The following is a 15482-nucleotide window of genomic DNA, read 5'->3' on the forward strand; positions in this document are numbered from 1 at the left end:
TATCACCATAATAATAATTATTGTTTGTTAATATGGCAACGATTCCAGAAGTTGTGGTTGTTAGCAAAAATGTAATTTCTGTAATTATATTGGATGTATGACTTAAGGGTGCGTTTATAAGATTTTGCGGGCCTAGAATCACTGTTTTGAAACACTGTTTTGAAACACTGTTTCAAATCACACTTTCGTCAGGAGAGCGTTTATAAGATTTTTTTCTCCGAGCGTGTTGGGGCTCTCGCTCAGACTGTGCCATTGCGCAACTCACTCTGCGCAGTTTTTCCTCGGCAAAAGGTCAAACAGGGTGCGCGCAAGGCATTGTGACGTCACATAAACAGTGTTTGCGATCGCGGTTGCGTTTATAAGATTTTTGAAACACTGATTCTACAGAAACACTGTTTGTAAACGCACTATTTTGTGCGTTTACAAACGCTTACGATTCCTTAATTTTGGGAGGTTTCGGTCCCTTGGGGCCCTCTAGGTGGGACACGGTGCCCATTTGAATGAATTGGAATCCTATGCCCCTGGGGATGCTACCTGCCAAGTTTCGTGAAAAGGGGTCATGGGGTTCTCAAGAAGAAGATGAAAATGTACAATTAAGGCCCCATTAGGACCCCTCCCCATCCCCCTACCATGGGTCCCGAGGGGGCACCCCTGATTCCGCCATGAACAAACTTGAAACTACAGTCATCAATGTAAAAACTCATAGTATTACCTAAGCTCTATCACTTCTGGCTTTATAGAGATTTTTTAAAGATACCATAATTTGGAAGAGGGTTCCCCCCTTCCCCCCCCCCCCCCCGCCCCCTGGATGGGGCATGGTGCCGATTTTAACAAATTGATATCCGAACCCCAGAGGGATTCTACCTGCCATATTTGTTGAAAATCCATCTTGAGGTTTTCATGAAGCAGATGAAAATGTACAATATAGGCCCCCATTTGGACCTCCCCACTCCCCCCCCCCCCCCGCCCCAAGGAGGGCACCCCTGGATCTGCCATGAACAAACTTGGAACTACAGTCATTAATGGACTAACTCTTAGTATTATGCCCATTTTAAGAGATTGATATCCTTACGCCGTAGAGATGCTTCCTGCCAAGTTTGATGAAAATCTGTATTGGGGTTTTCAAGAAGAAGATGGAAATGTAAAAAGTTTACGCAAGACGGACAACCAACGGACGACGGACGCCGGACGAAGAACGATTGCAATGGCTCACTTGAGCCTTCGACTCGGGTGAGCTAAAAAGTGAATGACAGTCTAGCGTCTAATAAAAGACATGACAACAATCATGATGTTGCGGCGGCTCCAGACATGACTTCGGTGTAGGATGGATGAGGCTCCGCATCCGTTGCCGTGGTTACATCCCCAGCGCCATCCCCTGTCGGGGCTATCACCTGCTCGGGAGGAGCGGTGGCCACGTATGTAGGCGCGGTATCCGGCTGTGGCAGGTCTGGAGCGGTGTTGGGCTGCGGTGGGTATTGAGTGCCTGAGATACTACAACGATACAGGAAAAGTAGAAAAGTAACAAAAATCGTAATAATTATAATGATAATAATGATAAAAAAAATAATTATAATTTTTATTAAAATGTAGAAAAAGAAAACAAATAGTTGTGATTGACTTACATGTCAATGGCATAGCTGTGAGTCAAAACGTCATCACCCCAAAACTTACTCGTACATCACAGTTTTAGGTAAGAGAAACTTTAACCCTATTCTAACTGGGGGGGGGGGGGGGGATCAAAGTGACCCCCTCCCTCGACATTTCGCTCCATGATTCCGCAACGTGCGAAATTTGCCGCGTCGTTTCATGACTTTTTTTCATTGAAGTCTCGCATATTTTGAGACCAAATTTGCGACGTCCGGGTACACCGTTCTGAAGTTACGCAATGTTTTGCATACGTATGTCAACCCGAAAACAGCTAAAATTCATGATTTCGTGTGCAAATCCAATGCAAATTGTGTTTTTCTTTTTTGTTTTATTGATATAAATCAGATTATTTTCAACTTTTGACCATTGGAATTAATCAATTCTAATATATATCAGATAAGCTTGAAAAAGTGCCTGCAACAAATTTTGGCAAAAAACAATAGAAAACAAAAGGTCGAAAAAACAATAAAATACATAAGAAAAAAAAAAAAACCCTGAAAGAAACTGATTTTGATTGCGCCAGTTTTTACAAGAAAATTGTTCGATGTGTCTTGAGGAACTCTGGCACAATAATTTAGCCATACTTCAATCTTTTTGATGGAGTTATAGGTGAAAATATGATTTCATGCATAAATTTGCATAATTAATTTATTAAAAAATATAAAATCAAATTTTTCTATTGTATGACCATAATCATAATCTTGCAGTTGGCATCCGGCTCTATGTTCAGGCAAAATTTTGCGGCGATCGCGCGATCGGCGGCTGAGATCTGAAGTAAAAACTTGGTCTCAAATAACCTAATCAAAATAGGGTTAAAATTCAATAATTGTCTTATCGCAGGTCAGATGAAAGCTCTACCGCTTTTTCGTTTAATCTAAACTACATTTTAAAAAAAAATTATTGTTTTAAATATCCTTCACGGGGGTTCTGATCTGATGAAAAAAAAAAATGGGTATAAGACCGGGATTCTGGAAAGCAGTCTTCACTCACATGTTTCATGAACAAAATAAAACTTTGGAGGGAAACACATATTATCATCTATCAAATTACTTTTTTCAATGGATTAGTCAAGCAACATTCGAATTTAGAAATGAAAAAATACATCATTGTAATATCAAACTGTCGGCATCCGAGTGGTTCCAAAGATATACGACAAACACCCTTTGAATTAAAAAAAAGTCCCCCCCCCCCCGCACACACACACTTAACAAGAGTACACACACAGTCATTTTCTGAAGTGTAGAATATCACATATTTGTATCAGACAAAATCATCACGTGACTTTGTCCCAAAGCCAATACCCCTCCCATCCCTCCGTCCTATATTATGAGACCAATGGCTATTACTCAAACACTGATCCATTCAGGGCTTATTTTCGTCGATGTACGGTAATTTCTCAGTCAGTTGCAACAATAACATCTCGACGGAAGAATTTAATGAATTTGAATAATTACGCAGTACCCGCTGCATGCTTCAAGGATTAGAACAAACACTTGCTGTCGGGCGGAAGCTCGGTGGTCTAGTGGAGATGATGCCTGTCTGGAGATAAGGAAGTCGTAAGTTCGAATCCTGCTAGAGTATGTACGTCCATGATTTTTAATCATGGCTGCTACTCAAAAATCGATCATGTCAGTGCTTATTTGCGTCGATGTAGGGCAATTTGTCAATCTCTTGCAATCTGTACTGGGGTTCTCAAGAAGAAGATGAAAATGTACAATTTCGACCCCATCAGGACCCCTCCGCACCCTCTCTCCTGGGTCCCAAGGGGGGCACCCCTGATTCTGCCATGAACAAACTTGAAACTACAGTCATCAATGTACTAATTCATAGTAAACAACTTAGTTCTATCACTTCTGGTCCTAGAGAAGTAGATTTTTATAGATTCCTTAATTTTGGAGGTTGCCCCGCCCCCCCCCCCCTCCCAGGTGAGACATAGTGCCCATTTGAACAAATTGAAATCCTATCCCCCTATGGATGCCAAGTGCCAAGTTTGGAAAAAATCGGCCATTGGGTTCTCAGGAAGAAGATAAAAATGTAAAAGTTTACTCCCGACGCACGATGGACGGCCGCCTGACGAAGAGCGATCGCAATAGCTCACTTGAGCCTTCGGCTCCGGTGAGCTAAAAAGACGCCAGATATGGATTTCTAGTCAAGGGCAGATTCTGAAAGAACAAACTCTAAGCTTTAAAATGATGTATAACTTAATTCAAATGGACTCTCCTAACCTATCTAAATATTGGAAAGACAGCACACACTCTGGAAAGTGTGACCTGAGAAAAGAGGCTCTGAAGTACAGGGTCTATTCAAGCTCCTAGTAATCTTTATAACGCCGTGCTAGCTGCGTCATGAATGGGACAAAAACAGGATGTAAACCACGGTAGCAACAACAATGAAGGGATTATCACATTTAGCTGATATTCAGTATGCTTTATTAACAGATTCTGTCCATGATTACTGCCAACATTCAAAGCAGCTGCATTATTTTTTCAAAGGTTATTAAGAGTTGAAAGTGAAGAGGGTGCAAAGAATTTTCAAGAAATGAAAAAGGGCCTCCAAGACATACTTGATCTCACAACTTTACAAAAAACCGCTGAAACACACTTTCCCATTCATTTTACGATCTAAAACTTGGGAATGTTGAAGAAGAAGAATAGCTCTTTCAGATAATAAATGAAAAACTCAAGATTGACTAGATTGACCCGTTTCATCTTTTTTTTTTTTTTTTTTTTTTTTTTTTTTTAAGTTCTGACGCAAAATCAAGGGGTGCGACATTTGGTTGGTTTTGTGACGCACGGTCTCATAGGAGGGAGGGATTGGGGGTTATTGGCTTTGGGTCACATTAGTGAATAAAGTGAGAAGTTGTCACTTTATGGTTTATAAAGTATTGAATCAAAATCTCCCGTGTAGTTGACTTACTTAAAGCCTGGCTGGCCACATGTTGTCGTTTCTGCACCTGGGACGGGCATCTGTGGCCCAGGATGTACTTCCGGCTGTGTACAAACCATAGTTGTTCCTCCATCCCCGATCTGCGTCATCACAAGGGTCGCGCGATTGTCATTTGTCACCGGATTCATCCCCACAGGCTGCCCGCCACTCGTTGGAGAAGGCACCTCACTGGTTGGTGCTTCAGCCTCTACGTCCCCTGATGGTTGCTGGGCGTTAACCTGGCGGCTATGAGCACACAGAGTAAGCAATAGTACCCACGGTGAAACTGCGAGGATTACCAAACCTGCTATACCCATACCACTCGTGCCCCCTCCACCTACGATCGCCAGAACTAGTCCCACGAGCCCGACAAAGAAGTTGCCGACGAAGAGCAATAAGGGAATTATGGCCACACACAACCGCGGTGTCATCGGCTGAGAGGAACCGTCGTGTACCGCGGGCTCCAGGCCCACCACCGCGACGCCATCGCGATTGTCATGATCATGACGGAGTCTCCAACGATGAGCTCTGGGTGTACCGTACCCCATGGTTCCCACCTTAACTGGAAGATCTAAGCCACCAGGGTATTACTCAGTCTGTCGATGGTAGGGTTTAAGTTTTAAACAAAGATTATACTGTATCTTTATAAAGAAAATAATATGCCAACAGGCACTATCTGATTTTATCAATTCAAAATATTTCAAGAACTATAATCTAGGATGGTGTCTAACATATCAACAAGGAAGCTTACAAAGGGCAAAACTTATCATAGAAGGAAGCTCTCTAAATATTTTAGAACTTAGATACATACGTGTACTTAGTTGCACATATCTTAATCAATAATTGTAATGCTACTTCCTTTAAGTCATTTTGTCCGTGGCTCGCCTGCCAGACTTTTTTATCTGTTCTGAATGATCATTTATCATCTTATCGACAATTTTCCAAGTTTCCAGACAGATAGAGGCCTACATGAGATCAAGATGACATGAGCAATTACCTCATAGCTCCCCTCATAGGCTTGAACATACTTAACATACTCAGAAGTATGGTATCAACTACGTTTTTGGTCAATACTCAACGACTTAAGCCTTTTACACACCAGATACTCCATTGCATTATGAAAATACATGCACAGGTATGAATAAAATAAAGTTGGTAGGATCCAAATTTTCATTTCGATTTTTCTTACCACTCCAATAAATTTTGAAAGAATGATGCCACTGCTTTGAAAAATTGCATTAATCATGCACTGAATGTGTTATATTTAAGCTTAATCTGATAATCCCTTCATTGTTCTTACTCCAGTGGTTAACATCCTGTTTTTGTTCCATTCATCGCACAGCTAACACGGCTTGGTAAAGATTAAGACTACACCCTGTACTTCAGAGCCTCTTTTCTCAGTTCACACTTTCCAGAGTGTGTGTTTTCTTTCCAATATTACGATTGGTTAGGAGAGTTCATTTGAATTGAGTTACACGCCATTTTAAAGCGTAAAGTCTGCTCTCTCAGAATCTGCCCTTTAAACAAAAAATATATGTCTGGCGACATTGTGGTTGTTAGCAAAAATGTAATTTCTATATATTGGATGTATAATTTTGTGCGTAAACCACTTGTACAGTCGTGAGGCAATGCTCTCATTAAATCTCAACTAACCTAATCTGAAGCTGTGATCAGTAATAATTTACCCTCTGAAAAGAGGTGAACCTTGGTACAAAACCAAATGTTTAATTCTTTGTTCAAATTCGATGAAACATTTGTGCTTGTGTGTATTTGTTCCTGGCCAATGTTTTAAGGTCAAGATGAAAATGGTTTGGAAAATGCCAGTTTACCTCTGTACGTAAGTTTATGGATATTTTTTCCCTCTATATACCTAGTAACAAACTATTTCGTCCACACGTACATACACACTTTTTTTCTGCTTGGAAGGCACTTTGCAAGTTATGGTTGTCGTTATGTCGGGCAAGCATCAGGCAAGCCTTTGTTAACTTTTCTGGTGGTCAGGAAAAGTGTTTGCTATACAAATGTTTGCATAACATTTTAATACATATTTATAGTAAACTGGTCCACTGGATTTTTTTTTTCACATCATCGCAAAATGCATAATACCGTTTTCATATGTGAGCTTTAGATCTTGGATGCGAACGCTATTGAAGACGACGCAGCCTCCCGGGTTGGACAGTGGACACAGCCGTCCTATGCATGTGCAGAACACCATTTTTTGCCTAATCGGCGACATTTTGCGTTCGCGTCGCCAATCTAAAGCTCGCTTCTGTCTTTCTGAAGGCTCTCTTTCTCAATTTCGGCCAAAATTTGCAAACGAAATTAACATTTTTGAATCGGAAAAAGTACTGATATGAATACGTGTCATTAGCATAAATCGAATCGAGGATTTACAAGAATTTCTTGAATTTCTTTTCTGCGTGAAGTAAATGTTGCATTCGTGTCGCATTGATTATACAGCAAATGCAGCCTGATTCACACTTGAAATAAAAAGTACGAAAAAAAAAAAAACAAACAAAAGTAAATTCCCCTGGAAAATGGAGGGTACAGGTGCCTCAAAAATATAAAAAGCGGACGACAGTCTCGTGTCTAATAATAGACATGATAACAATCATGATGTTGCGGCAGCTCCAGACATGACTTCGGTATAGGATGGAGGAGGCTCTGCATCTGTTGCCGTGGAAACCACCCCAGCGCCATTCCCTGCTGGGGCTACCACCTGATCGGGAGGAGCGGTGGCTACGTAAGCAGGCGTGGCATCGGGCTGTGGCGGGTATGGAGCGGTGTTGGGCTGCGGTGGGTATTGCATTCCGGAGACACTATAACGAAACAGAAAAAGTAGAAAAGTAACAAAATCGTAACAATAATAATAATAAACACATTAACAGCCAACGGAAATTAGGTCTCTTAAATTATAGTTGACCTACAGGCATGATGATTCGGATTTTGCTTATTCGTTTTGTTTAACCCTGCATGGAGACATTTGAGTCCGGAGACAGTGACTAATGATTTGCCCAATTTTCTTCATAGAACAGGCAAGAACAGGGGCAGGCTCAATGAGAATGTATGAAGAAGAATCAAAGAGCTAGGTGTTCAGACACATCTTCGAGGGAAGAGATGGGGACGTCGGAAGAATGGACACGGACACGAGTGAGCACAATACTAAGTGCCCCTTCATTGTCACATATACCAGTGATCACCTCATCATGTAGGAAACTGACCTACAAGAAACTGAGAGGGATGAACGTCGACAATCTTAAAGTTGTGCCAAATTTAAGTAATTTTTTTGTAGAGTCCAATTGTAATGTCTGTTTATGGAATGCACATTCTGTCAGAAACAAAACAATATGCATTGCTGAATATGTTCACGAACATGACTTCGATATCATGTTTATCACAGAAACGTGGCTTAACCCCCAGGACGATGTGATAATTGGGGAGTTGACTCCTAGAGGGTATTCTTTTATAAATTCACCACGAAATACAAGTACACGTGGGGTGGAAGTGGTGTATTGTACAAGTCTACTCTTAAGTTGATGATGAAAAATTCTGTTCCGTCTTTTTCCACTTTTGAGTATGCACACATTACTAATTTGTCATGTTCGGTCAATTTTTTCATTGTGTATAGACCACCACCCTCTTCAGTAAATAGACTCACATCTTCTAAGTTTCTGAACGAATTCGATGAATTTGTAAGTGAGATATCCTTGTATCCGGGAAAATTGGTGTTATTAGGAGACTTCAATATCTATGGGGAAGACATGTCTAAAAGCGATGTGCTTCATATGAATAATAGTACAGCATCTGCTGGGCTTATCCAACACGTCCAAGGTCCAACTCATAATCTGGGTCACACCTTAGATTTAGTTTTTACCCGAGACGATTTAGTAATATCAGATTGTAATACATTTGAAACATGTATCTCTGATCATCATATGATCCGTTTCTCATTGGCTAAACAGAAATCAGAGTTAATTTTTATCACTTCTTTATTACGCAATTATCGCAAAACTGATAAAGTTCAATTTGTTAATGTTTTGCAGGAATTAGTGTCGTCTCAACCCGCAGGAATAGACAGCGAGTCCTTGTTTGATTGGTATGTTTCTGGAGTTACTAAGGTACTCGATACCTATGCTCCATCTGAGACAAAATCTCGCCCTTTGAAATCACGTATGCCTTGGTTTAATGAGTCCACACTTGTAGCTCGCCAACTTCGTCGTAAAGCACAACGAAAATGGCGGAAAACAAGACTTGATTCAGATCGTAAACTGTTCATTGCAGTAAACAAAAATGTGTGTCGGGTTATTAATGTCTCTAAAGAGAAATTTTTGAAAGACAAGTTGAGTTCATGCACTGTCAAGGAGGTATATCGCATTATCCACTCACTTTTGAATAAGAAAGCAAGTTTTCTCCCCTTGTATGATTCTGCATCCATATTAGCGAATCAATTTTCTTTGTTTTTTGTCGGAAAGATAAGAAAAATTAGAGATGAAGTAGATGCGTGCAACAGAATCACTGCAATCCCGTTTCGTGAAACGTAAATTTTCCTCTTTTTGAGAATTTTCAGTTGCTTACACAATCAGATTTATCCAGAATCATTATGTCATCTGCTACTAAATCTTGTCAACTTGATCCCATTCCAACATGGCTCCTGAAAGAGAACCTCAATCATGTATTACCATTGCTTTTCAAACATAGTCAATCAATCTCTTTCCACAGGTGTTTATCCCAAAGGGGCACACTCGGCAATAGGTAATAAGCTAATTTCTTCTCATTTACTGTTAATTTTAAAGATTAATTACCAAAAAGTCCCCCAAAACTCACGTAATGCGTCAAAAAAAAAAGCGTTTTACAACTTACGTAAAATCAAGATTTGAGGTCAATATTTTAAGTCTACCCCTATGTGTTTGGTATCAAATTACTGGATTTTTTCCTGGCATTGCCTGCATGCAATAAAAAAACAGTGGTTCTTTCGGCTGGAGAAAGTTATAAGGTCTGAAGTCCCATCCTGGTAGGAGGGTAATGCTGGCTTATTTTTGTGACATTGTGACCTTTTAACCTATGCTGTACGGCTATACATGGAGAAACAGCTTATTTTTCTGCTTTTCCTGAAAGTACTGAAGATACACTACAATATGGTGCACTGTTTGCCAATAAATGTTCAGCCAGTTTTGAGTTTTGAGCCATTTTCAAATGCTGAGGAAAATAAGTGCAGCCGTTTTTCGGTATTTTCAGTGAGGTATATCCTAATTTGACTACTTTAAAGAATCTTTTCCCCTTATTGAATATCCTTGTTTTTTTAACCATGAATTGTACGTATGTAGAAATCTATTGTGTGAAAATTTTAGCAAATTTGAGCAATAGGAACTTATTTTTTTATATTTTTACAAATTGCTGAGCATAAAAAAATGCGATACACGCCCATGTTATACTGCATGAAGGTCATATGATAAGTGTTCAGTGTTCATATTTCAATGCTTGTTCAATTTCTAAAGATATCATAAGCAAAAACATAGTATTTTGGCTTAATATGTCATTGTTTGAGTGTCACAGCTTGGATATCAACTCCAGTCATCATAAATCTTACATTCATTCTTCTATCTGTGTTTACAAATATGAGAATTGATCCAAACACTGTGCGCACATTCAAGGTCAAACTGTACAGATAATTTTTTGATGAAAAATATCATATCTTCCAAAGTACCAGCCCTAATTTCATAAGAATTTGTAATAATGGCCACTATATGTCTGTTACCTATTCCTGAAAGTTTCGCCTCTTCACTCTTTGGCAAAAGTGAAATATGATAGAATATGTAAAAGTGGTTTTATTTGAATTCAAAATAATGCCTACAAAATTGATCATCCATTTCGAGAAGTGAAAATATTAAATTTATTCATATTTTGTGATATGTCATGGCTATGTGCTGGTGGTGAATGAAAGGGATATTTATCAGGAATATCTAACAGCAATATCAGATGAAAAAACATTCTCCTTTTTTTAATGAATTTTTCCAATATATTAGTCATTTCAATGTAATTCGACACCCCTAATTTAAATGCTAATTTATGCGCCATTGAATGCAAAATTTTGACTCTTTCTTTACATGAAATGAAAATTTGAACACTCAGCTACAACAAACAACAAAAAAAGCATTTTCACCAAGTTTTTTTTTCATTTTTGCCCTGTTACACAATTGTATACCCTGATTGTGCTATTGACCAATAGTAAAACCACTTTTGAAGAAACCCAGCCTGGACCAAAACGAACTTAAGAATTATAGACCTGTGTCAAATTTAACATTTCTAGGTAAACTTATCGAGAAAGCAGTTTGTAAGCAGTTAGTTCATCACATTGAGTCTAACAATCTTTTTGATTCTTTTCAATCTGCTTACAGGTCTCGGCACAGTACTGAGTCAGCTTTAGTAAAAGTGAAAAATGATATCATGTTTGCCATTGATTCAAACAAGGTTGTTTTTGTTGTTCTTTTAGATCTGTCAGCCGCATTTGACACGATTGATTATCAAATTTTTCTTTCCCGTTTATATAAACGAACAGGTGTTAGGTCAACAGTTTTGTCCTGGTTTCAGTCATACCTTTTGGGATGGTCTTCTCAAGTTGACATTGCCGGTAATTTGTCAAACCCCACAGTGTTAGAGTTTGGACTTCCCCAGGGATCAGTAGTAGGACCCATAGGATACTCAATTTATACTCTTCCAGTTGGTGAGATAGCCCAACATTATGATGTTAATTACCATTTTTATGCTGATGATATACAGTTATATATTTCTTATGACCCGAAGACTTCAGGAGCTTCTTTTAATGCCATCACTAAACTTCAAATGTGTATTTTAGATATCAAGAAATGGATGGTAGCAAATAAGTTGAAACTGAATGATTCGAAGACTGAGTTTTTTGTTGCAGCTTCAGCCCACAATCTGCGCGGTCTTTCGAACATTCAGCTCGATGTTGGTTGCACACTAATTAGCCCCTCAGAAACAATAAGAAATCTTGGTGTTATTTTTGATCGTCGAATGTCAATGTCTCAACATATTTCTCAAATTTGTAGTACTGTTACGTTTTATTTAAGAAACATTGTTTGAATTAGGAGATTTATTGATCAATCTGCATGTTATAACGCAGTGCGCTCTTTAGTTATATCCCGTATAGATTATTGTAACGGGCTTCTCTCTTCCATTCCTTCAACTCAACTGGATCGTGTGCAGCGACTTCAAGATTGGGCAGCCCGATTAGTGTTTCAGGTTTCTAGGGACTACCCATCTCAGCCACTTCTGAAGTCGTTGCACTGGCTTCCTTTGAAGCAACGGATAATTTTCAAATTAGTTTTGTTTGTTTATAAAATCCTTAACGATCAAGCTTCGAAATATCTAGACGCCTGTTTGACTTTATATACACCTACTAGAAATTTGAGGTCATCTAGTGATCCGCTTCGTCTCACATACTCTGTTACTCGCACCCTAGCCGGTGATAGGACATTTACTGTGTCTGCTTCAAAGCACTGGAACAATTTACCACTTACCGTTAGACAGTCTCCATCAGTCAGTGTGTTCAAAAAAGCCTTGAAAACACATCTTTTCAGTAGCAACTAGTTCGTAGCTGTAACATTTATCTATTATTTTACATACTGTCGTACATGTTTTGAATTGATTGTAAGCGCTTTGGGCCTTGTGGGAAAAGCGCACTATGAATAATAGTAATAATGATAATAATAATTTAGTTTGATAATTTGCAGGGTATATTATAAGACCGAGGCAATAATAATCATCAACCCACGTAGGAGTCACTGTAACAATCTTTTGGACGAAAGCCCTGGTCAGTGTCAGAAAATCTTCGAAAAGAAGAGTTTCAATTCTACGTCATGGTCTGAAATTAATGTACAAGTCTACGACTCTGAATGGTGACGTATATTGGACGAATTGAATCGTGGAAGTTTCACTAAATTCGCACGTAAAGTAATGGAACTTTAAAGGTTTAGGGCCTACATGCTTTTAATGTATCGGTCGGAACTAGACACGAAAATTAGAAGAGGCGATGACGTCACCCTCTCCCAACTCCAAAAGTGTTGTTTGTTTGTTTGTTAGAATAAACAATCGTCACGGTGATGTTTGGTCTCACGCAATTCCTAACAACTACCCCGTGTCGGTGCTATGCAATATATTAAACTTTTTTTTTGTACTGATTAAATGTTAAAAAGAAAGAAAAAAGTTCGGATTGAGGTACATATCAATGGCATAGCTGTAAGTTAAAACGTCATCACCTCAAAACTTGGCTACGCTGATGCTCTTACATCACGGTTTTAGGTATTAAAAACTTTCAAATTTAATAATTGTCTCATCGTAGGTCAGATGAAACCCCTACCGCTTTTTCGTTTAATTTACACTATACAAAAAAAAAAAAAAAAATCATTGCTTTCTACATTCTTCAGGGGGTTCTGGTCTGATTAATAAAAAATATGGGTAGAAGACTAGGATTACGTAAAGCAGTCTTCACTCACAGCTTTCATGAACAAAGACAACACTTATCCATCATCATACTTATTTTGTGAAGTCAATCTCACATGCGAATTAAGAAATGGAAGAAATACACATGTATATCTTTGTAATTATATTACAATTTATTATAATAAATTATAATATTTGTCGGTATTCGTGCAGTTCCCAAAGACTTACGACAAACACCCTTCGAGTAATATCTCCCCACACAAAAAGAGCAAGCGAGCCCTATACAAAGTATACTTTTTTTTAAAGTAAAAACTATCACATAATTACTTGCATCAGTGGTATAATAATCACGTGATTTTGTCCCAAAATACGCATTTATTCTCAATTTGTTGAGGACGGACTGATTTTGCTACAGCACGCATTTCCCATAGACACCTGCCCGAGTATACTCGGGACTCGTCCTCAACGGGTTAAATACCCCTCCCCAATCCCTCCCTCCTAAGTGTCCTGACACACAATATTATAGTGAATGAAGTGAGAAATTGTCGCTCTATGTTTTAAGTATTGAATCAAATACCTCCCGCGTAGTTGACTTACTTCAAGCCTGGCTGGCCATAAGCTGTCGTTTCTGCACCAGGGACGGGCATCTGTGACCCAGGATATGCTCCCGGTTGTGTATAAAACATAGTTATTCCTCCATCCCCGGTCTGCGTCATCACAATGGTCGCGCCAGTGGCATTTGTCATGGGAGTCATCCCCACAGGCTGCACGCCACTCGTCGGAGGGGGGACCCCACTGGTCACTGCTCCAGCCTCTACGTCCCCTGATGGTTGCTGGGCGTTAACCGCGCGGCGATGAACACACTGAGTAAAAATTACTGCACACGCTGAAACTGCCATAATCACCATACCTGCTATACCCGTACCGCTCGCGCTCCATCCACCTACGATCGCCAAAACTAGTCCCACGCACCCGGCAAAGAGTCCGCCGACGGTGAGTAATATAGCCACGCACAACCGCGGTGTCATTGGCTGAGAGGAACCGCCGTGTACCGCGGACGCCAGGCCCACCACCGCGACGCCACCGCGATTGCCATGATGATGGCGACGTCTTCGACGATGAGCATGGTTTGGACGATGATGACGACGATGGTTGTGGTGGTGACGGTGTGGCCGATGGTGTCTTCTTCCTCCTCTGCGTGTACCGTAGCCCATGGTTCCCTCTTGAACCCTTTTTGTGCCAGGGAGTCAAATGTGTACACACTCCACTCACAAACCTAAGGACAGGGAATAAACGTAGTACTCAAAGAGTTAACTGGAAGATCTCAGGCACCAGGGTACTACCATGGACCTTTGTTAGGTCCATGGTACTACTCAGTATAAGGGTTCAAGTTTTGAACAAAATTGTATTGTATCTTTAAAAAGAAAATAATATTCCAAGGCAGTATCTGATTTTATCAATCCAAAATACTTCGCCTACTAGACATAATCTAGGATGGTGTCTAAGATATCAACAAGGAAGCTCACAAAGGCCAAAATCATTATAGAAGGAAGCTCTCAAAATATTTTACCACATAGATACAAACGTGTACTTACTTGCACATAACATCTTGTAATGTTACTTCCTTAACTTATCATAAAAGGAAGCTCCCAAAATATTTTACCACATAGACGCATACGTGTATCACGTTGCACATAATTGTCTTGTAATGCGCTACTTCCTTTTCAGTCATTTTGTAAGTGGCTCGCCTCCGACACTTCTCAGTGCTGAAAATTATCACCTTATCTATAATATTTCCAAGTTCCAAGATAGATAGAGGCCTAAAGAAGATCAAGTTGACATTCAATGAACAATTACAAATGTACCTCGTAACTCTCCTCATAGGTTTGTACATACTTTACACGCTCAAAAGTATTGTATCAACTACGTTTTTGGTCAATACACAACGAATAAAGCCTTTTAAACACCATGATACTCCACTGCATTATGATAATAAATGTATGAATAAAATAAATCCGAGGATCCATTTTTTTTTTGTTATCAGGAAATCTAGTAAATCCTTGTGATTCCAGTTAGATTTTGATACTTATGCCCTGATGACATCAGTATACATTGTCTGATTTGCATACAATAATATGTTGCACTTGGCATCATTTACATTTCGTGGAGACATTTACTGTAATAGACGTCTCTTATCTTATATCCAATTTTAATGACACATCATTCCATACCATTCCGCCTATATTGGGTTCCACGGTAATATTCATTTTTATTTATTGACTAAGCCATCCACTTTGAATATTATGGAATGATGAGTGTACTTTAATCTTTGGTTCACAGGGTGTCCGGTTCTGGTACACTGACTAAACGCCATCATTATTGTGATTGAACATGGGCACGTTTCTTTTTGTTTTTATGATCATCCTGTGTTGTGTGACACGCCATGCGTA

At 39.4% G+C, this 15482-nt stretch overlaps 1 protein-coding gene across 1 annotated transcript; it reads right to left on the bottom strand.

Annotated features, from left to right (window-relative positions):
* Positions 1-6699: 6699 nt before the first annotated feature.
* LOC139726141 (uncharacterized) lies at positions 6700-14266 on the bottom strand. Its single transcript, XM_071637219.1, has 2 exons — positions 13630-14266; positions 6700-7391 (listed from the first exon to the last, which is right to left on the bottom strand). Exons 1-2 carry the CDS (start codon positions 14244-14246, stop codon positions 7184-7186), a joined length of 825 nt encoding a protein of 274 aa, XP_071493320.1. The 5' UTR covers positions 14247-14266; the 3' UTR covers positions 6700-7183.
* Positions 14267-15482: the final 1216 nt, after the last annotated feature.

The sequence above is a fragment of the Diadema antillarum genome, unplaced genomic scaffold, assembly GCF_040938485.1.
Source record: "Diadema antillarum isolate AM-2024a unplaced genomic scaffold, OU_Dant_1.0 seq00000079_RagTag, whole genome shotgun sequence".
Taxonomy (NCBI): domain Eukaryota; kingdom Metazoa; phylum Echinodermata; class Echinoidea; order Diadematoida; family Diadematidae; genus Diadema; species Diadema antillarum.